Here is a 21,628-nt window from a genome sequence, read left to right on the forward strand (position 1 = left end):
AGCTCAGGGCAAGTGGCTGAGGCAGGACCCTGAGGATGCCCTGCCCTGTGTGTGCTGTCTGGGACTGGGGCCTCCTGGGAAGGGGCTGGGGGTTCCTATCCCTCTAAAAAACTTCACAGCACACGGACAGTGTGAGTCCAAAGGGTTTATTGGGGGTTTGGGGATCCCTGACCCCCAGAAGTGGGGATGGGGTGATTAGTAGGGACACATACAGTGGCACTGCAGGGCAGCATGGCCACCCTGGCCTTGCCTCCAGGGGCTGAGGCTCCCCAGTGCCAGCGCAGTGCTGGTGCTGCCCCTCAGAGCACCTTGCCGGGGTTCATGAGGTTGTGGGGGTCGAGTGCAGCCTTGATGGAGCGCAGCGTGTCCAGGCCCTCCGGGCCCAGCTCCTCCTGCAGCAGTGCCCGCTTGCCCAGCCCCACGCCATGCTCCCCGGTGCAGGTGCCCCCTGCTGCCAGCGCCCGCCTGCGGGACAGGGAAGGACAGGGGATGGGGACATCTGTCCATCCAGCCCCGGCCCCCCAGAGCACCCTGGCCCCACCTGCCCAGGCGCTCGGTGAAGGCGTGGATGCGCTGGGCCTCCTCCGGGTCCTGGGAGTTGAAGACGAGGATGCAGTGGAAGTTGCCATCGCCCACGTGTCCCACCATGGGTCCTGCAAGGCCATGGCTCAGATGGGGTGTGATGTGGAGCATGGTGACACCCATCCCCTCTGTCCCAGGGGCTGTGGCCCTGCTCACCAGTGATGTTGGAGGCCTGCAGGTCCTGCTTGGTCTCCACCACCACATCAGGCAGGCGGGAGATGGGCACACAGACGTCCGTGGAGTAGCCCTGGGCCAGGGAGGGCAGAGCTGTGGCACTCAGAGCACCACGGGCACCGCTGCCATCATCCCCACCCCTGTGCCTACCTGGCAGCCGGGCCGCAGGGCCAGGGCAGCGTACCAGGCGTTGTGGCGCATGGACCAGAGCCGCTCCCGCTCCTCCTGCCCCTCCGCCCAGGCCAGGCTGGAGCCTCCGTTCTGTTGCACAATCTCCTCTGAAGGTGACCAGGAGCTCTGGGACAGGACCCACGGCACCCCCGGGCACCCAGCCCTTACCCAGCGCCTCCAGTGCCCATCCTAGGCACCCATCCACATCCTGGGATACTCCTGGTCCCTCTGTCCCTTGTCCCTGGGTCCCTGTCCACCACCCTGTGACACCCCTAGTCCCCCCTGTCCCATGTTCATGAACCCCTAAGCAGACCCCCAGAGCACACCCCCATCCTTCACCCTAGTGTCTTCCCAGTCCCCATTCCAAGCATCCATTGCTGGTCCCCTCTCCCTGGTCCTGGGCATCTATGCTTTTCCTCAGGACACCCCTGATCTCCCATTTCCTATCCACAGGCAGCCATCCATGACTCCAGGCCCCCAGTTGTAGGCTCTGGTCACTTGTCCCTCATCCTGATGACCTCAAGGTCTCCAGTCCCCACCCAGCCCTGGGCACCCATCCCTCACCCCAGGACATGCCTGGTCCCACTCTCCCACGTCTTGGACATCCATCATTCATGGCCCCTCAGCACCATGCTTCACTTCTGAACACCCTGATCCCCATGTCCCTGGGCACCCATTCCTCATCCCTCGGTGTCCATCATGGCCTCCAGCCCCAGACATTCCCTCCTCCTCCCTATTCCAAGCCATACCCGTCTGCTGCTGCTGCTCAGCCAGGCTATGCCGGGAGCCGTGCAGCTCCAGGAGGAGCGTGGCCGCCACTGGCAGCCCCATCTCACTGAAGCGGCTGCAGGCATCAGCCATCACCTCATCCAGGAACTCTGGGTGGGAGGAGGCAGTGTTGGGCTCCACCAGGGGCACGTGGACCCCCTCCTCTGGCTGTGGGCACTCACCGATGCGGGCCACGGGCACGGCAGCCTGCAGCACCTGCACGGTGCAGGCCACGGCCGCCCCCACGCTGGGGAAGGAGGCGATGGTGACAGCAGAGGCCTCGGGCAGCGGGTGCAGGCGCAGCGTGGCCTGGGTCAGGAAGCCCAGGGTGCCCTCAGAGCCCACGAAGAGTGAGGTCAGGTCGTAGCCGGCCGCCCGCTTCCTGCACAGAGCTGGTGAGCGGGCACTCCCCTGGCACAGGGCTGGCCCAGCACGGCCCCTCAGCCCCCCAGCGCCCACCTGGGATGGCGGCCAGGGCCGGCGGTGTGGAGCAGGCGCCCGTCCGGCAGCACCACGCGCAGGTTGAGCACGTTGGGGCGCATGGCGCCGTAGCGCACGGCGTTGGTGCCCGAGGCACCCGTGGCAGCCATGCCACACAGCGAGGCATCCGCCCCAGGGTCTGCAAGCAGGGGATGGGCAGGGGAGACAGGTGGGGATGGAGTCCACTCCCACATGGACAGCACTCACTGGGACTTCAACAACAGCAAAACTGTGGGCACCCCGAAAAGCAATGGGGCCATGGCATTCCCATTTCTATGGGAACCTCTCGGAGCACAGCACACCTGTGGACACCACAGCACCCCCAACAATCCCACAATGCCCAGGCCTAAAGGAATCCCCAGCACCTCCAGTGCTGTCATTCCCAGCCCCATGATCCCCTCACGCCCACAGTACCAACAGGGAACCAGAGCCCGGTGCCACGCAGGTGCTTATTGAGGGCCTTGTGGGTGACACCGGGCTCCACCGCCACCGAGAAGTCCTCGAGGCTCAGCTCTGCGATGGCGTCCATGCGGCTCAGGTCAAAGCAGACGCCGCCCTGGCACAGGGGCACCCGGGGCTGAGGGCACGGCCGGGCACCCAGAGCCCCTGGGGGTCAGGGGTGCCGGGGCAGCCCATACCTGCACGGCATTGACGCCTCCTTCCAGGCCGGTCCCGGTGCCGAAGGGCACCATGGGCACACGGCTGCGGTGACACAGGGCTGCCAGCTCCTGCACCTGCTCCACCGCCTGGGGCCACACCACCACGTCCGGGGGGGCACACCTGGGCGCAGGCAGCACCACTGACCAGCTGACTTGACCACTTGACCCTCGCCATGGCCCTTCCCCAGCCTGGCATTGTCACATGCCCCTTCCCTTCCCCACGGCCCTTTGTCTACCCAAACATTTCCCATTCCCGGACCAGGCCCCTCCTGTATAACCCTCCCCTTACAATGCTTCTTGCCTTCCCCCTTCCCTTCCCTATGACCCTTCCCCTGATCCTTCCCCTCCCCAGGGCTCCCAGCCCCAGCGGCACTCACGGGTGCATGGACTCATCGTGGCCGTGCTGCTCCCGCACCGCTGTGGCCGTGGAGACATTGGGGGCCCCGACCACGGCCCTCAGGGCCTCCACGAAGTCAGGGGGCAGCGAGGGCTGCGGGGGAACAACGAGAGCCCGTCAGGCATGCCCTGGACAGGGTCTGATCGCGGGCACGAGGCCGAGCGGCCACGTCAGGGCCCGAGAGGCCTTTGGAGCCCCGGCCCCACCTTGGAGCAGCAGCTGCGGCGCCCCAGGGCTGCTGCCAGCGCCAGCACCCTCCGCAGCAGGGCCATGTTGCAACGGGACAAGAACGGCACCATGGGAACTGCACGGGACTGGGACATTGCCCTCCCCCGCAGCCTGTCTGGCCCTCCCCCACGCTGACACCTTAAGGTGGCTCCAGCCACGCGCCAGTGTGTCCCTGCCAGAGGGACCTGGGTCCCACCAGTGCCGGTGCTCATGTTCCTGTGCTGTCCCCTGCCTGGGCCGAGTCACTGCATTCACCATGGCCCTACCATGACAGGTGTCCCCATGCCTGCTCTATGCAAGTATCCCTGCAGCTGGGCAGGGGTCCATGACCCCATAGGAGACCACATGTTCCCACGCTCCTCCCTTCCCAATGAGGGGTCTGCATGCCCCCTGCCCCTCTATTCCTGTGTGCAGCCAGGCTTCCCCATCTGGGCACAGGAATCACCGTGTGCCCCTGTCCATCTATCCCCATTCCCAGCCAGGTGTCACCAAGTCCCCCTGTCCATCTATCCCCATTCCAAGCCAGGCGTCCCCATGCCACTCAGCACTCCTGGACAGGTTTCCTCCGGCCCAGAGAACTGACCACAGCCCACTGCATGCCCCCAACCTCAGCCCGCCCTGAGCCCCGGGTGTCCCAGCACGGTGACAAGGACACAGTGTACTCAGGGGGTGGCAGCGTTTATTGTGGGCCTCAGTTGGCCTCCAGGATGGAGTCGATCCAGTCGCGGAGCTTGGTGACGCGGGCGTACACGCCAGGAGTCTTGGTGTCGCAGGTGCTGCTGCCCCAGGAGACGATGCCCACCAGGTTCCAGGCGCCGTCCTTCTGGCACACCAGCGGGCCCCCGGAGTCGCCCTGCACGGGGCAATAGGTGAGCACCGGGCCGGGGTCCAGGGCCAATGTGGGCAGTGGGGTCCAGGGGCACCTACCATGCAGGAAGTGGCTCCGTCGGCGCCGGCACAGACCATCACGTCGCGGATGCGGAAGCCCCAGAACTCCTTGCACTGGGTGTTGGTGAGCAGGGGCAGAGCCACCTGCTGCAGCACGGCCGGAGTGTGATCGGCTGCGGGGAGAGGGCAGCGTCAGTGCCGGCACCGGGAGCGGGAATGGGGAAGGGGCTGGGACGGGGAGGGCGGCACCGTAAGGTGCAGTTACCGTTGGGGTCAGTGAGCCCCCAGCCGGTGGTGACACAGGTTATTCCCCCCGGGAATTCGTCAGTGGCCTTGGGCAGGCAGACGGGGGACACGCGATCCGACAGCTGAGCTGGAGTGGCCAGTTTGATCAGGGTGATGTCGTCGTGGATGGTCAGCATGTTGAACTTGGGGTTCTTGAAGACCTGAAGCACGCAGCACTGCTCTCAGCACCCGCACCCCCTGCCAGGGTGCTGGGCACTGGGCACTCCACAGGGATCAGTAGGGACCTAGGGGACCAATGGGGACCCCGGGGGCTGCTCCTGTGGGTCCCGTGATGGCAGGGTGTCTGAGCTGCAGGGCCCAGTCCCTGGGACACTGGGGAGCAGGGGGGACACTCCCCGGTCATGTCCCCTGCTGGGATGAGATGGACCCTGAGGCCTGAACCCCTATGCCTTGGGAGTTCCTGGGAATATGGGGACATGCAGGGCACCTGACCTGAAGGATGAGTGGGAGCAGGGACACCCCAGGGGATTACCGTGCAGGGATGTGAGATACCATGGACACCTCGGGGAACCCTGACCCTCTGGAGAAGGGGAACCGGGGACTCCTCAGGAGCACGAACCCCAGGACAAGGGGGACCCGGACATAAGCCCCCAGGCCGCCTGTGGTGGGATCCCGCAGGCACACGGACCCCGCCCCGCAGGTACCTTCTCGATTTTCAGCTCCTGCTGATCAGGGCCGGGTGCGTCCTGGTCGTAGGCGCCCACCACCACGGTGTCGGTTTTCCTGGGCACAGGCAGGCGCTGAGCACGGCGCACCGGCACCGCGGGCTCCCAGGGCACCCCGTGCCCGTGCCCAGCCCCGGCCCGGCCCGCAGCACAGCCGGTGCCTACCTGACGCCGCAGTGCGCAGCGGTGACCACCCAGTTCTCGCTGATCAGGGAGCCGCCGCAGAAGTGAAAGCCGTTGTAGCGCTGCCGGGGAGAGCTGCCCTCAGCACCCGGCACCAGCGCCGGCACCAAGGCCGGCGTGCTCCGTGCCCGGGCCCCGCACGGCACCCACCCCTGCCCCCGGCCCCTGCAGCGCTCTCACCTGCAGGGACACCTGCCATGGCCAGGACCCTGCCACCGCCGCCTCTCCGTTGACAATGCGGTTGTAGCCGCGGATGACGGGTGTGATGGCGGGCACGCCGCAGTCTGCGGGGCACAGGCGGCCGTGGGACGGCGGCTCCGGCCGCCCCGGCCCCGTGTCCCCTCCCCACCGCTCCCACCCGCCCCAGCCCCGAGCCCACCCCGCCAAGCCCCACCACCCCACGCACTCTCAGGGAGGGCGGCACGGGCAAAGCCCGCCAGAGCCAGGCAGCTCAACACCCACAGCAGAGCCATTGCCACTTGTGAGGACTGACCTGCCCGGCACCCGGTGGCGCTTATATGCACCCCTGGGCACCTCCCCGCTGCCGCTGGCCTTGCCACCGTGGCCTTGGGAGATAGCGTGGCAAATGGAACTTCTCCCAGGAAAGGCCTGGGAACATGACATCTGGAGCCAGTATCCTTGGCTATGGCTGTGGGACAGCACTGGCTGGACTAAATGCTGGCTCCTAAGTGTCTTTGGAATCAATCCAGCTCACCCATGTCCTTCTTAATTGGGGTCCCGGAGCTGGGCACAGCACTGCATGCATGGTTTCAGCATAGTGGAGTAGAAGAGCAGAATCCCCTCCCTTGACATGCTGCCCAAGGTGCTGCAGTTGTAGCCCAAGATACAGTGGGGTTTTCTGGGCTGCCTGCACATGTTGTCATGGAGTGGTGGAGTTTGAAAGCACCATGGAGTTCACCTAGGGCTGGGTCTGCAGAGACCTTCCAACATGCCACACAGATAGGGCTTCATCCAGAGGTCCATGTGCCTGGGACGCCAAAGAGTTGGGTGAGAAGATTCTAGAATTGGCTATGTGCCAGTGGCACCACACCAGCTGCCACGCTATCTCCCAAGGCCACGGTGGCAAGGCCAGCGGCAGCGGGGAGGTGCCCAGGGGTGCATATAAGCGCCACCGGGTGCCGGGCAGGTCAGTCCTCACAAGTGGCAATGGCTCTGCTGTGGGTGTTGAGCTGCCTGGCTCTGGCGGGCTTTGCCCGTGCCGCCCTCCCTGAGAGTGCGTGGGGTGGTGGGGCTTGGCGGGGTGGGCTCGGGGCTGGGGCGGGTGGGAGCGGTGGGGAGGGGACACGGGGCCGGGGCGGCCGGAGCCGCCGTCCCACGGCCGCCTGTGCCCCGCAGACTGCGGCGTGCCCGCCATCACACCCGTCATCCGCGGCTACAACCGCATTGTCAACGGAGAGGCGGCGGTGGCAGGGTCCTGGCCATGGCAGGTGTCCCTGCAGGTGAGAGCGCTGCAGGGGCCGGGGGCAGGGGTGGGTGCCGTGCGGGGCCCGGGCACGGAGCACGCCGGCCTTGGTGCCGGCGCTGGTGCCGGGTGCTGAGGGCAGCTCTCCCCGGCAGCGCTACAACGGCTTCCACTTCTGCGGCGGCTCCCTGATCAGCGAGAACTGGGTGGTCACCGCTGCGCACTGCGGCGTCAGGTAGGCACCGGCTGTGCTGCGGGCCGGGCCGGGGCTGGGCACGGGCACGGGGTGCCCTGGGAGCCCGCGGTGCCGGTGCGCCGTGCTCAGCGCCTGCCTGTGCCCAGGAAAACCGACACCGTGGTGGTGGGCGCCTACGACCAGGACGCACCTGGCCCTGATCAGCAGGAGCTGAAAATCGAGAAGGTACCTGCGGGGCGGGGTCCGTGTGCCTGCGGGATCCCACCACAGGCGGCCTGGGGGCTTATGTCCGGGTCCCCCTTGTCCTGGGGTTCGTGCTCCTGAGGAGTCCCCGGTTCCCCTTCTCCAGAGGGTCAGGGTTCCCCGAGGTGTCCATGGTATCTCACATCCCTGCACGGTAATCCCCTGGGGTGTCCCTGCTCCCACTCATCCTTCAGGTCAGGTGCCCTGCATGTCCCCATATTCCCAGGAACTCCCAAGGCATAGGGGTTCAGGCCTCAGGGTCCATCTCATCCCAGCACTGGACATGACCGGGGGTGTCCCCCCTGCTCCCCAGTGTCCCAGGGACTGGGCCCTGCAGCTCAGACACCCTGCCATCACGGGACCCACAGGAGCAGCCCCCGGGGTCCCCATTGGTCCCCAAGGTCCCTACTGATCCCTGTGGAGTGCCCAGTGCCCAGCACCCTGGCAGGGGGTGCGGGTGCTGAGAGCAGTGCTGCGCGCTTCAGGTCTTCAAGAACCCCAAGTTCAACATGCTGACCATCCACGACGACATCACCCTGATCAAACTGGCCACTCCAGCTCAGCTGTCGGATCGCGTGTCCCCCGTCTGCCTGCCCAAGGCCACTGACGAATTCCCGGGGGGAATGACCTGTGTCACCACCGGCTGGGGGCTCACTGACCCCAACGGTAACTGCACTTTCTTGTTCCCATCTCCATTCCTGTCCCCTGCCTCATCCAAATCACCATTCCCATCCTTGTCTGAGGTCTTGCCTGTCCCCTTCCTCATCCATATGGTCAGTCCCCATCCTCATAATGCTGACTCATAATGCTCATGGCAATCTCCCATCCAGATCCCCATGCAAATGCGAATCTGGACCCCCATCCCATTCCCATATCTCCATCTCTGTCTCAGTCCCATTCCTCATCCCACCACCAACCCCCAAGCCTGACCCAATCCTGTAGCCATAGCCACCATCCTCAGGGTGCCACCCTCCCCATCCCAGCCCCTTCCCCATTCCCGCTCCCGGTGCCGGCACTGACGCTGCCCTCTCCCCGCAGCCGATCACACTCCGGCCGTGCTGCAGCAGGTGGCTCTGCCCCTGCTCACCAACACCCAGTGCAAGGAGTTCTGGGGCTTCCGCATCCGCGATGTGATGGTCTGTGCCGGCGCCGACGGAGCCTCTTCCTGCATGGTAGGTGCCCCTGGCCCCCACTGGCCCCGTTGGCTCTGGGCCCTGTCACGGTGCTCACCTATTGCCCCGTGCAGGGCGACTCCGGGGGCCCGCTGGTGTGCCAGAAGGACGGCGCCTGGAACCTGGTGGGCATCGTCTCCTGGGGCAGCAGCACCTGCGCCACCAATTCTCCCACCGTGTACGCCCGCGTCACCAAGCTCCGCGACTGGATCGACTCCATCCTGGAGGCCAACTGAGGCCCACAATAAATGCTGCAATCTCCTGAGCACACTGTGTCCTTGTCACCATGCCGGGACGCCTGGGAGCGGGGTACGGGGCAGACTGAGGGTGGGGGCATGCGGTGGGCTGTGGTCAGTTCTCTGGGCCAGAGGACACCTGTCCAGGAGTGCTGAGTGGCATGGGGACACCTGGCTGGGAATGGGGACAGATGGACAGGGGCACACGGTGATTCCTGTGCCCAGATGGGGAAGCCTGGCTGCACACAGGAATAGAGGGGCAGGGGGCATGCAGACCCCTCATTGGGAAGGGAGGAGCGTGGGAACATGTGGTCTCCTATGGAGTCATGGACCCCTGCCCAGCTGCAGGGATACTTGCATAGAGCAGGCATGGGGACACCTGTCATGGTAGGGCCATGGTGAATGCAGTGACTCGGCCCAGGCAGGGGACAGCACAGGAACATGAGCACCGGCACTGGTGGGACCCAGGTCCCTCCGGCAGGGACACACTGGCGCGTGGCTGGAGCCACCTTAAGGTGTCAGCGTGGGGGAGGGCCAGACAGGCTGCGGGGGAGGGCAATGTCCCAGTCCCGTGCAGTTCCCATGGTGCCGTTCTTGTCCCGTTGCAACATGGCCCTGCTGCGGAGGGTGCTGGCGCTGGCAGCAGCCCTGGGGCGCCGCAGCTGCTGCTCCAAGGTGGGGCCGGGGCTCCAAAGGCCTCTCGGGCCCTGACGTGGCCGCTCGGCCTCGTGCCCGCGATCAGACCCTGTCCAGGGCATGCCGGACGGGCGCTCGTTGTTCCCCCGCAGCCCTCGCTGCCCCCTGACTTCGTGGAGGCCCTGAGGGCCGTGGTCGGGGCCCCCAATGTCTCCACGGCCACAGCGGTGCGGGAGCAGCACGGCCACGATGAGTCCATGCACCCGTGAGTGCCGCTGGGGCTGGGAGCCCTGGGGAGGGGAAGGATCAGGGGAAGGGTCATAGGGAAGGGAAGGGGGAAGGCAAGAAGCATTGTAAGGGGAGGGTTATACAGGAGGGGCCTGGTCCGGGAATGGGAAATGTTTGGGTAGACAAAGGGCCGTGGGGAAGGGAAGGGGCATGTGACAATGCCAGGCTGGGGAAGGGCCATGGCGAGGGTCAAGTGGTCAAGTCAGCTGGTCAGTGGTGCTGCCTGTGCCCAGGTGTGCCCCCCCGGACGTGGTGGTGTGGCCCCAGGCGGTGGAGCAGGTGCAGGAGCTGGCAGCCCTGTGTCACCGCAGCCGTGTGCCCATGGTGCCCTTCGGCACCGGGACCGGCCTGGAAGGAGGCGTCAATGCCGTGCAGGTATGGGCTGCCCCGGCACCCCTGACCCCCAGGGGCTCTGGGTGCCCGGCCGTGCCCTCAGCCCCGGGTGCCCCTGTGCCAGGGCGGCGTCTGCTTTGACCTGAGCCGCATGGACGCCATCGCAGAGCTGAGCCTCGAGGACTTCTCGGTGGCGGTGGAGCCCGGTGTCACCCACAAGGCCCTCAATAAGCACCTGCGTGGCACCGGGCTCTGGTTCCCTGTCGGTACTGTGGGCGTGAGGGGGTCATGGGGCTGGGAGTGACAGCAGTGTAGGGGCTGGTGATGAGGACACACTTAAGGAGCTGTGGATTGTGGGATGTCCACAGTTGGGCTGATTCCAGGCCACCCCAGTAGCAGAGGGGGTGCCATGGTTCCTGAGGTTCTGGAAAGGATGGATAGCCAGGACCAGGAATGCTTGGGGTCATGGGCTACCATCCTCTCTGCCACACCAAACCCATAGGTCGCATTGTGACCATGGCCCCTGGCAAGGTGCTGTGATGGACACTCTCCTGATACTGGTTCTAGGGCCATGTGGCCCCAGTGCCCTGCACTACCACCCCTCATATCCCCCCAACCCTCTTATAGGCCCCCACCCCTTGTGTCCCATTAACTCTCTGTGCACCAGCAGTCTCCCAAGGCTAGGAGTTTTTTTTAGGAGGACGGGATCTCCCCAGCCCTGCCACAGGGCCTCTCTCTCACCCCAGCAGACACACGCAGATACCCAGGAGATAAGGGGTGTTTCTAGGCAAATCTTTATACTGCTGAGGGACTTGGGGCCAAGTTTTGGAGGGGGCTGCCACGTGGTAGCTCCGGGAACCAGCGGAAGCTTCCCCTGTGTTCAAAAGGCACCAATTTCAGTTCGCGTTTCGGTCACAGCTGGTACTGTAGCACAACCCGAGACGTGAGAACGCACACGTTAGCCCCTTCCTGCCCCAGCAGCTCCCCACCACCCCTAACCCCCCTGGGGACCCCTATCCCCAGCCTCCAGCACACAAGGGGACAGTACAACCCATCTTTGTCACTGTCCCACCATCACAGAAGATGGCTTCCACACCATTAGGACCTCCTGGCCACCACGGAGTTCTCCCGAGTCCACCGTAGAGTCTTTCCGAGAGCAGAGCAGCCACAGCATCACAAAGGGCATCTCAAATTGCATCTCAAGTTGCCAGGCACATCCTTGGCTCACCAGGGACATGGCCCCATGCCCTTCAGCCCAGAACTGGTGCTAGCTTTGTATGGAGAGAGGACAGTGGGCAAGGAGTGGACACAGATCCACCTCCCAGCTTTGCTTTGTTATGGGCCCAGCTCAAACCATTCCTGGCCCCTGGCCAGAGGGAGGAGGAAGGGGTATGATGGCTGCAGCCCCTCACCTCTATTCCCACAGAGCCCCAGCCCCCCGGTGTGCATGGGAGTCTCTATGTACATGTCAGCTTACACCGGGTGGAGAGGACTTGCATGGAGGGAAATGCATGTCTGGGGAAGGGTGGGGGCCAGAGAGAGGGGACAGTGGCCCTGAGGCCATCACATGGCTGCCAGCTGGCCCAGCACCATCCTGAACTGCTGTGTGCTGTTGGCAAGGTCCTTGACACGCTCCACCATGTCCTTGGAGGCAGAAGGCGATGGGTAGTGGAGGGCGGCTGCCTTGGTGGTCATCACGATCTCCTTGAGCATCTCACAGAGGAGGTTGCTGTAGTGCATCACCTTGTGCTGGACGTCCTGGGCCTTGGCCTGGCGGGACAGCGTGTCCCCAATAAAGACGAGCTTGTGGGCACTGAGGATGACAAACTTGCTGTGGGCCACAAAGATCTTGGGAGGTTGGTTGGTGCTGACAGCGGTGAAGAAGGCATCGACAGCATTGGTGAGCGTGGTGAGGTTGGCCTCGCACTGCTCCAGGTAGAAGAGGAGGAGCTGGCGGTCAGCAGGACACAGTGTCCCCCCGGCCCGTGCCGGGCTGTAGTGCTGGGGGGGGCTCCAGTTGGACAGGTCGTTGTCGATGGGGCGCGTCACCTCCTGCTCCAGCCGCTCAAACTGCTTCAGCTGTGGGAGAGACAGGCATGGGGCAGGGTGGCCACTGAGCCAGCACCTGCTCCCCTCCATGGAGCCACCAGCACAGGTGGCCATGGCCACCAGCCCCAAGGAACACAGAGACAGCACCAGCCAGGACAGCCATGCTAGGCTGCTCTCCAGGATCAAAGTGCCTACTCCCCTCTTTACTAGCATAGCACTGGTATGGAAGGAAACATAGAATGCACCATGAGAACATCCAGGGAAGAAGGCTATGGTCAGACCAGCAGCAGAGGTTACAACAGAAGCAAGACATGGGGCCCTGTGCATAGCAGCACCCACCTGCCTGCCCCAGTGCCCTTACCTGCTGGTGCTCCAGCTGGTCCTTGCTCTGCCGGATGATGTTGCCTTTCTCCAGCAGCTCCTTCTGGGTCTTCTCAAACTCCTCCTTGCCCTGCAGGGGCATGACATGGAAGGGGTCAGCAAAATCAGCCTTGCCACAGAGCCCCCTGGCAAGAGAGCCTCCCCTGCCCTGGGACATCCCTGGTCCACAAAGCCCTCAAGCTGGAGGGTAAGAGCAAAACACAGGCAGAAGCAGAGCTGCCTAATCCCCCCGGTGCCAGAGAGACACCATCATAAACACTCAGCCCCCATACCCGTGCCCACCTGGAGATGCACATAGTCATAATCCTCCATCCAGCCGCTCTCGCTGTTCTCGTAGGGCCCATCAGGTGACTCCTGGGCCAGCAACTTGGGAGGGGAGGGCAGGGGCCGTGACTGGATGCTGCTGGCCTTGTCGGAGGGGTGAGGGGGCCCATGGCCACCACTCTCCACCGCCGGCTTTGTCCGTTTAAAGAGAAGGGAGGCATTGCCATGCAGGAAGGAAGCCAACTGCTTAGTGTCATCAGGAACACCACGTGAGTGCATGATGAAGTGCTCCAAGTCGTCTGTGCCTGGCTTGCTGCTGGCCAGAGCACTGGGAGCCCAGTGGCAAGCGTCCAGCGCTTGGCCGTGCCGTGCCAGGGCCTGGTAGACCTCCTCCATCTTCTGCAGCTGCTTGCTGAGCTTGGTGTAGAGAGAGCGGTCAGAGGCCTGGGCAGCATTGCCCACTGCCCCCCGGGCAAACTCCAGCAGGTCCCGGAGGGCCGTCCGCACGCCCTCGGCTGCCCCACGGATGTTGGCAGCATTGGCCTCCATGTGCTCGGGGCTGCGCCAGTTGCTGCTGATAAAGGACATGAGGTAGGAGACAGCGCTGCTGACGCCACTCTGGAGCTTGGCCAGCGTCTCCATGGCGGCATCCAAGTCCAGGGAGAACTCCTTGCCGGCTCCCTTAGCCGGCTCCTTCACAGGCACCACGTCCAGCGAGGATGTGGAGATGTTGCTGCGGGTGCTGCCTGTGCTGGAAGCTGAGAGGCGCTTGGCATCAGCACCCTTGGCCTCACGGTCCACTTGTGGGGGGACGTCGTAGATGTACTCGCCCTCCGTGTCCACTGAGCCCTTGCCCGGGGCGTGCAGGTCCCGGGGCACATCGTACACCTCCTGGGAGGGGAAGCTGGATCCCCCCAGCTTCTTGAGGCTCGGGGGCACATCGTAGATCTCGTGGGAGAGCGGCAGCTCAGGAGCACCTTTCCCAGCTGCCGGGGGCACATCGTAGACGTCCTCCGGCAAGTAGGGCTCCTGCTGGGCCAGGATCAGGGGGTGGCGGGAGGGCTCGAAGGCTTTCTGCTTGGCAAAGGCGGGTGGCACATCGTACGTCTCCTCCCGCGCCGGGCCATCGGGCACGTCCTTGCTCACTGAGGGGGGGACATCGTACACCTGCAAGGGCAGAGCAGTGGCACTGTCAGCACTGCTGGGAGAGCTGGCCTGGGGTGGGCATGTGGCTGCCCTGAGCTGCAGGGCATGCAAGTGCCAGCACTGAGCATCCAAGACATCACTGGGTGGGCACTGGGATGAAGCCATGCACCCCAGGGATTCACCTGCCCTTTGGCACAGGAATCAAAAAATCCTAGAGTAACCCAGGTTGGAAGGGACTTTGAAAGATCATTTGGTCCAACCTCATCCCCTGGATGTGAACATCCAGCAACCCATTCCTTGGCATTCTGAAAACCTCCAGTGCCAGGGACATCACCACATCTCTGGGGAGGCTGATTTAGTAAATTATTTTTCTCCCTGTAAAAATCTGTTTGTCATTCTTACACAAAGAAGCTGGGAGCTTCCCAACAGCACTTACAGTTTGGTGCAAGTTCTTCTCCACACTGGGGGGCACATCATAGATCTCTTGCCCCGGGTCCTGCCCATTTGGACCCTTCACTGCCATGGGAGGAGTGTCGTAGACCTGGAGAGGGGGAACACAAGAGGATGTGTCAGAGAGATGGTGTGGTCACCCACCTCCTTTCAGGGACCAGGGAATGGTGGAGGTGCTCAGAAGTGGCACTGAGTTCCATATAGTATAGTTTTGGGTGCAATTTAGCCTGGTATGGATCTCATGGTATGACCCATTCTTAGGGGCAGATCCAGAGATTCCCCCCTGACACCCACAGCAGTCTCACCTCCTGGCTGAACTGGCTGGGGACCCCTCCTCGGACAGGTGGCACATCATAGATCTCCTGGGAGCCCGTGGAGATCAGGTGGCGAGGGAAATCGTACTCAACCTGCTCACCCTTGGGGGAGTCATAGACATACACCTGGCCCACACGGGTGGGCACCAGCACCTGCAAAGAGGGAAAAGACATGATGTGGGCACTAGCGAGCATCTCCCACCCTGCATCATTCCCCAAACCCAGCACCAGGGCCAGAGAGAGGATGGTTTGGATTCCGTACTGGATTGCCTGGAATCAGGGTCGGCCCGGTGCCACGGGAGGGCGCTCCCCGGCCGGGTGTGCGGCGGTGCCGGGGACGGGATGATATCACCGGTTATTTATAGCGGCGAGAGAGTCTCTGCGAGAGACAAAGCCCGGCCGGCACAGCCGTGGCATGCAGAAAGCAACGGCCGATCCGGGCATGGGCCGGGGTCTGCCAACACCTGGAGACCCCTTCCCGCCCACAGCTCCACGCCTGAATGGGTCATTTCATGGTGACACCAGAGCGGAAAATAACCAAACCCGGAGGGTAATGGCACCCTGCCCAACCAGTGCCAAGGACGGCTGAGGTGTTGGGCTGGTTCTTCCTTTTCGGATGTTCCTTGTGCCCTGGCTGTGATTTGGCAGCTCCCTCCCCTCCCTGGCTGCTTCCCAGGGGTATGAGTTGGAGCAGCCTTCCCGGAAAACACGACACTGAAAGCACCTCACTCCTCTTCCCCGGGATGACGTGCCAGGGTAGGGGCAGAGCCAGAAGGAAGCTGGTGTCCGTTAGGCTCCATGCTGGGGACAGCCTGGTGCCTCACCAGCGTACCTACAAGCACTGGCAGGCTGCCTGGCACAGTCAGGAAATGCTGGCACTGCCTGTCTGTTCCTGTGCGAGCTCCCAGGTGGAACAAAACCTCACAGCATTGTGCTGGGTACCACAGCTACTGCCACAGCTCCAGAACCCAGCATCCCAAAATAGCTCTGGGGATACCAACACTCTGTGCCCAAGCCAAACACACTGCCATGCCCTGGGTGACACCAGCACAGCCCACATTAGAGACCATAAAGACCAGAGTGCTGAATGCTGTGCCAGCCCCAAGAGGGGCAGCTCACACCAACTGGGGCACCTCAGCCACTGCAGGGACCCTCCCAGTGCACCCACTCCTGCCAGCAGTGTGGGCAAGGATGCCCACACAACCCCAGCAATGGGCACATGGGCTGCCTGCTCCAAGTGTAGCAAGCTGAGGAGCCCAAGCTGTGCCACCCACTTGTACCCATGGACCACAGAGCACCCCACAAACACAACACACTCCCACGTCCAGTCTCCCCATCTTACCTTGCCCTGGGGCTTGTGCCCTTCCCTGCTCCTCATGTCCAATGATGGCGGCACCTGGTAGATTTCTTGAGCCTGACCAGCTGAAGGAGGAACCTGGTAGACATCCTGGGGGGGACTGGCAGAGCCCCCTGGGTACGCCTCTGCTGCCTGGCCCAGTGAGGGGGGAACCTGGTAGATTTCCTGGCCGGGGTTGGGGAAGGTGTGGGGAGGTGCCTGCTTCGGGTAGGTGGAAGGCTGCTTAGCTGGGGCAGGAGGAAACTGTCCAGTGGGTGCTGAGCCCGGGTACAGACCCTGCTGTCCCTTGTTGGGGACTGGCATCAGATAGACATTGTCCCCTTGGGGTGCATAAGCAGGGTGCATGGGGGTGTACTGCGAGGCGGGCGACAGGGGGGTGTAGCCCCCTTGGTGGTGGAAGGGCAGAGCCGCCTGGGGTACAGATGGCTGCGGCGGTGCCTGTCCCTGTGCCGGGGCAGGCGCTTGCTGCTGCGGCTGCTTCTTGTCGTACATCCCCACGAGAATCTTGAGGCGGTTCCCGGGAACGATGCCCTGCCGGCCATGGAGCGAACAGAGCCACCAGCCATCCAGCCCCTGCGTGTTGCGCTCCAGCACCGTCATGATGTCGCCCTTGCGGAAGGAGAGCTCGTCCGGGGACTCGGCCACGTTGTCGTACAGCGCCTTGGCCAGCACGTTCTGGAAGAGAGCCCCGCGCCGGGGCGGTGAGCCGGGCCCCGCCGGCCCGTGCGGCGTCATCCCGGCGGGCGAGAGCGGGGCGGCAGCTCAGCGCCGGGACGGAGCCCCGCGGGCCGGCAGCTCCCGCCAGCTGGATCTCCCCGTTCCAGCCACGGCGGGATTCCTCGCTGGAGCAAAACCCACCCTTCCCAGAGGTGGTGCTGGGAAGGGGCCGGGCCCTTCCGCCTCCCCGGTTTCGGGGGGCCTCCTCTGCCTCTCCCGCCCCTTCCCTCCGCCGACTGGGAGGGAGGAAGTGCCGGGGCGGTGAGTCAGCCGTGGCCGTGGCCATCGCACGGCACCCGCCGTCGGGCCCGGGCCCCCTCCACCCCGCGGGGTCCCCCAGCCGGGCGCCGGCGGCACCTGCCAGCGCTGCTCGGGGCCGCGGCGGCGGGACGGGTTGCGGCCCGCCCGGGATGGCAGGGCCGGAGTCCCGACTGTCCCGCGGCCCTGCCCGCCGCCGGTGCCGCCCCGCCCGGTGGGGCGGAGGCCTGGGGAGGCCCCTGGCCCCGCCGGGCCCCCCGCGAGTCCCGCAGCTCCCTGCCCCTCCAGGAGGGAGGGGAGCAGGCAAGGCCTGGCCGTCTCGGAGCGGGGGAGCTCGGCCAAGGTCACGCCAGTGGGACCGGCCGCACAGGAGAGGCCCTGCCCGGGCCGAGTGGTGAGGGGGCTGAGGCCTTCCTCCTCCTCCTCCTCCTCGTCCTTCTCCTCCAACAGGGCCCCCCAGCCGCCGTTCCCCCGCGCCCTACCTGTCCCCGCGCACGCCCCCGTGCCCTCCCCCCGCGTCCCCGCTCACCAGGTAGTTCATCTTCCCGCGGGGCCGCTCCGGCCGCAGCGGGCCGGGTGCGGGGCCGGGTGCGGGGCCGAGGGCCGGGCCGGGCCGGGGGCGGCGGGGCCGGGGCGCGCGGGCGGCGGCGGCGCCGTAGGGATCGTTATAGCGCCGCGCGCGCCCGGCCCGGCCGCTCCGCCCGCCCCCATTGGCTGCGCCCGCCCGGGGGGCGGGGCCCGGGGCGAGGGGCGGGGAAAGGGGCGGGGTCAACGGCGAGGGGCGGGGCGGGCACGGGGGCGCAGGGTGAAGTACGCGTGTGTAAAGGGAGCGGAACGGGTGTGACACCGGTCAGGGGTGTGACACTGGACAGAGGGGTGTGACACTGGACAGGGAGGTGTGACACTGGACAGGGAGGTGTGACACCTGCCCAAGGGTGTGACACCGGCCCAAGGGTGTGACACCGGCCCAGGGGTGTGACACCGGCCCAGGGGTGTGACCAACTGCGACAAAGGGTAAGGGGAGCGAAACAGGCGTGCAACAGATGTGTGCACTGAACGGTGTGCAACAGGTGGTGTAGTGAGTCTGCACTTGGTGTGTAACAAAGGCTATATGCGATGTGCAAATGAAGGAAAAAGGCTCTGCAATGGGTGTGTAATGATAAAAGGTCATTAAAGTTTAATGGGTGTGTAGCAGGTGTGGAATGGGTGTGCAATAAAGGGTAACAGGTAACTGGGGAGTTCTGGGGTGTGTAATGGGGATGGGATGTATAGCAGGGGCATACAAGGGGCAGGTACTGTGTAGCTGTAGGTGCAATGGCACACCCTGGCACACATGGGACACCTGGCACAAAGGGCACACCGCCGTACCCATGGCACGCCACAGCTGCCTGTCAGGCCTGCTCCAACAGCCTGGCTCCATGGCCCATGGACAGCCCAACAGCTGGTGAGCCTGGTTTGGCATCACTGTGTGCTGCACCACAGTCCCTGCTGCCATCTGCAGAGAGCTGGGAGCAGGCTGGGAGGGCAGTTGCAGCTGGGAGCTGTGGGAGGCACACGTGTGAGCTGTGTGGGGGCACAGGACCTACGGACATGCACAAGCTGCACGGACACCTGTGCTGCTCCCCAAGTGTGGGAGAGCCAGAGCACAGAGGGAACCAAGGGAAGGGACACCAGGGGTGCCTGCAGCCAGTGAGCTCATGGGCAAGTGGGCAATGAGTGGGCCTGTGTGGGAGCTGCAGGCCAGTGAGCGAGGGCTGTGTGAGGGGACAGGCCAGGAATGTGCCCCTGACTGTGCCCCTGACTGTGCCCGTGCCTCCTGGCCGCCATCCCCCTCATGGCATTTCCTCTCACCCTCCAGGGTTACTCTCAGGCCACACCAGGGTGCAGCGGCAGAACTGAGGCCAGATTGCAAACATGTGTCCTTCCCTAGAAAGCAGTACTTGAGCCACCACCACAGCCACCACCACTGTCCCCAGCTTGGAGGCAAGTGTCCCTGTGTATCAGTGCAGAAAGGGAAACTGAGGCACGGGTGTGGGTGGGAGACATCCACTGGTGGCAGGGGCTGCGGTCAGCCCGCAAACCGCAGCTGCCCCGGCAGGCGCAGCCTCAGCCCTGTGGTTTCCTCTTGTTGGTGACAGTGGTGACAGCGCAGGCACCGAGCACCGGGACATCCTAGGGATGGGCTCAGGGCTCCCCAGCCTCTCTTCACCACTGTGCAGCTGATCCCATGAAGCCAGGGTGGGTTTCCTTTGGACAGCCTGAGTCTGGCGTGGGCCCACCACAGTGAGGATTTCCTGGGATCCCTGAGGTGTCCCCAGGGTGAAGCTGTCACCACAAGACTTCAGGTAGGTGCTGAGGGGCCATAAGCTTCCTGCTTTTGGACTTAAAAGCAGTGGGAATATCACTTTTCCCTCTCCCCGTGTTGATGCTCAGATCAAAGCGTTCACTGTCAAACTCAATCCCATTTTTGGTCCATCAGAGCCAAAAATCACTGCTTGCATCTGCTGAGCACCCCAAGCTGGCAACAGCTCCTGCACATCCCTGCTTCCACAGCCAAGCACCCATGTGGCAACAGGCACCAGCAGGTCTTCCTTAGCCTTCTCCTACCTTTGAGAAAATGAAATGCCAAAAAGAAGATGAGAAGTGGAGCATTACAGGGCCCTGCAGCACTGGGGATGCTCAGAGCCGGACTGGCTGCCACAGCATCCCTGTGCTGCTGCTGGTGGCAGTCCCAGCAGTCCCACACTGTGATTCCCTGCCAGCTCCACTGGACACAGGGCTGGGTGCTTTGGGATGGATGCTCCTTGGGATGCAGGTTGCCCCAGCAACGGTTGCTATGGAAAACACTTCAGTGGCAAATTTTCCAGCCATATTCACGTGTCCATCATTGTCTTCCAGAGAGTCCCTGGTGCACAGTGAGCCAGGCACGGCTGGCTCTGCACAGGCAGGGGACTGGCTGGGCTGGGCCCACCTATTCCTGCCTTTCTGCAGCTTTTCCTGCTGGATGTGGTGTGAGAAGGTGTAGGAAGACTCCAAAGTGAGATTTGGGGGGCATGGCAGATGTACAATGGACAGGGGGAGCAGGCTGAGCTGAGCCATGCCATTTAATGCCCCATTGGCCCAGCCGTGTCCCAACAATTGGATGAGATTCATTTTGGTGAATCAAACACAGGGCACAGCTCAGGGACAGAGGGACACACCAGGAAATGGGCTGGCACTGGGATGTTTGCTGGGACCAGCAGCTTGGGCTGGGTCTTCCTGCTCCTGCCCACAGCCCTGCCAGGTCTGTGCTTGGGAAAGCTGCTCCCCACCTCCTGCAGCAGCAATAGGATTACACAGGACTGAGTCTCCTAGCAATGAATGAAAAAATAAATCCTATAAGGCAGGACAGGATTTATTAGACTTCAATATTCTGGAAATAATGAGGACATTTCTCTTGGCTTGTAATATCACGGGACCCAACAGGATCACAACCAGGATTTATCCCTGTGCTGCTCTGTGGCACTGGGTTGGTTCTCAGCTGTGGAGAGAAGATGCTGGGGGAGGCTGCTTGCCTTTCCAAAGAACAGGATTGCAGGGCACCCCCTCATCTCCAGCAAAGCCAAGGCAGGCTGCAGGGCTCAGGCTGCCCCAACAGTAGCAGCTCTGTTTGTCTCCCCATTCATCCCCGGTGAGGGCTGGCGCTGATCCTCGCCCCCAGCTGGGGCTCACTGCTGGGAGGGGAAGGGCTGACAGCAGGGAGGGCTGGCTGTGCCACCACCATCAGCTGAGCTTCTAATGTCAGTGCCAGCACAAGGATGCCCCGGGGTGGAGACCCTCGAATGGGGTGGGAGACCCACAGGCCACTCCATTACTCCCCATTAAACACACTGCAAACAGAATCCCACTGTGCTGCTGGGTGGGACATTGCTCTGAAGCAGAAGTGGGAAGAGGCTGAAAACAACAAATTGGAAAAGAGGATATGATGCTGGCAGCATCACCTTCCAGGTACCAGCTCTGCCCCTCAGGGAACCCCTGCCCTGGCTGCAGGGAGATGCTCCTGAGGTCAGCTCCATGCTCTGGTCTCTCCTTCTCCCATCTGCCACGCTTTGCCTGATGGCAGCTCTGTCCATGAATCCCATTGTGGTCCTTGGGACAGCCTGGGGCTATGGGATGCACCCCCAGCCAGACAGCATTCAACCTCCACCCATGTCAACATTTATTCCCATGTCTCTTTCACTGCAGCAGCTTTAAATGCACACTGTTACCTCCCTGTCATGATTCCCGTGGCCCCATAACAGCCCCCACAAACCCCAGCAGATCAGCAAAGCTGAGCCTGTGGGTGTGGGTTGCACACAGCTGGTTTTACCATGGCCCCAGCACAGGGATGTGTGGCAGAAGCCCCGACCATCAGGACACACAGACACAATTGGAGCCTTGTTTGGGGCTCAGCTGCACAAGGGGCCCCTTCAGGCAGCCAGGGAAGGGGGAGCTCCTCAGGGTGAGGTGATGCTCTGGCCATGAGGAACTCCTTATAGGGCCAAAATTACCCCAAGCAAATGCCCAGGGTGGGTCCTAACCCATGGAGAACATGTGAGCTTCCCAGAGAGGACAGCTCAAGGTGGGAATGTCTCAAAAGATGGGCCCACATCTGAGAACATTGCTCCTCACAGAAAGTGCAGGGC

General features: G+C 63.5%; 5 protein-coding genes across 6 annotated transcripts; 2 read left to right on the forward strand and 3 right to left on the reverse strand.

Annotated features, from left to right (window-relative positions):
* Window positions 1-161: 161 nt before the first annotated feature.
* On the reverse strand, window positions 162-3,554 carry LDHD (lactate dehydrogenase D). The gene is made up of 11 exons (XM_054296175.1): window positions 3,438-3,554; window positions 3,212-3,324; window positions 2,814-2,955; window positions 2,590-2,731; window positions 2,155-2,314; window positions 1,878-2,077; window positions 1,677-1,805; window positions 907-1,034; window positions 739-829; window positions 542-653; window positions 162-465 (listed from the first exon to the last, which is right to left on the reverse strand). The coding sequence occupies exons 1-11, from the start codon at window positions 3,552-3,554 to the stop codon at window positions 300-302; spliced, it is 1,500 nt and encodes a 499-aa protein (XP_054152150.1). The 3' UTR covers window positions 162-299.
* Window positions 3,555-4,150: 596 nt separating this feature from the next.
* On the reverse strand, window positions 4,151-5,974 carry LOC128951029 (chymotrypsinogen 2-like). The gene is made up of 7 exons (XM_054296179.1): window positions 5,908-5,974; window positions 5,682-5,785; window positions 5,484-5,563; window positions 5,298-5,376; window positions 4,613-4,793; window positions 4,387-4,520; window positions 4,151-4,312 (listed from the first exon to the last, which is right to left on the reverse strand). The coding sequence occupies exons 1-7, from the start codon at window positions 5,972-5,974 to the stop codon at window positions 4,151-4,153; spliced, it is 807 nt and encodes a 268-aa protein (XP_054152154.1).
* A 694-nt stretch (window positions 5,975-6,668) lies between these two features.
* On the forward strand, window positions 6,669-8,771 carry LOC128951030 (chymotrypsinogen 2-like). Its single transcript, XM_054296180.1, has 7 exons — window positions 6,669-6,717; window positions 6,858-6,961; window positions 7,080-7,159; window positions 7,267-7,345; window positions 7,849-8,029; window positions 8,402-8,535; window positions 8,610-8,771. Exons 1-7 carry the CDS (start codon window positions 6,669-6,671, stop codon window positions 8,769-8,771), a joined length of 789 nt encoding a protein of 262 aa, XP_054152155.1.
* A 592-nt stretch (window positions 8,772-9,363) lies between these two features.
* LOC128932875 (probable D-lactate dehydrogenase, mitochondrial) lies at window positions 9,364-10,332 on the forward strand. The gene is made up of 4 exons (XM_054269617.1): window positions 9,364-9,446; window positions 9,560-9,672; window positions 9,929-10,070; window positions 10,153-10,332. The coding sequence occupies exons 1-4, from the start codon at window positions 9,381-9,383 to the stop codon at window positions 10,330-10,332; spliced, it is 501 nt and encodes a 166-aa protein (XP_054125592.1). The 5' UTR covers window positions 9,364-9,380.
* An 832-nt stretch (window positions 10,333-11,164) lies between these two features.
* On the reverse strand, window positions 11,165-17,557 carry BCAR1 (BCAR1 scaffold protein, Cas family member). Of its 2 annotated transcripts, XM_054296169.1 has the most exons (7): window positions 17,494-17,557; window positions 15,975-16,664; window positions 14,624-14,785; window positions 14,305-14,409; window positions 12,741-13,889; window positions 12,439-12,528; window positions 11,165-12,107 (listed from the first exon to the last, which is right to left on the reverse strand). In XM_054296169.1, exons 1-7 carry the CDS (start codon window positions 17,503-17,505, stop codon window positions 11,592-11,594), a joined length of 2,724 nt encoding a protein of 907 aa, XP_054152144.1. In that variant the 5' UTR covers window positions 17,506-17,557; the 3' UTR covers window positions 11,165-11,591. The 2 variants fall into 2 exon arrangements, with proteins under 2 accessions (XP_054152144.1, XP_054152143.1); XM_054296168.1 differs by lacking the exon at window positions 17,494-17,557 and having other exon boundaries at window positions 15,975-16,724.
* Between the last annotated feature and the right edge of the window lie 4,071 nt (window positions 17,558-21,628).

Source organism: Melozone crissalis, unplaced genomic scaffold (assembly GCF_028551555.1).
Source record: "Melozone crissalis strain CALT ecotype California unplaced genomic scaffold, PUWL_Pcris_2 ptg000007l_1, whole genome shotgun sequence".
Taxonomy (NCBI): domain Eukaryota; kingdom Metazoa; phylum Chordata; class Aves; order Passeriformes; family Passerellidae; genus Melozone; species Melozone crissalis.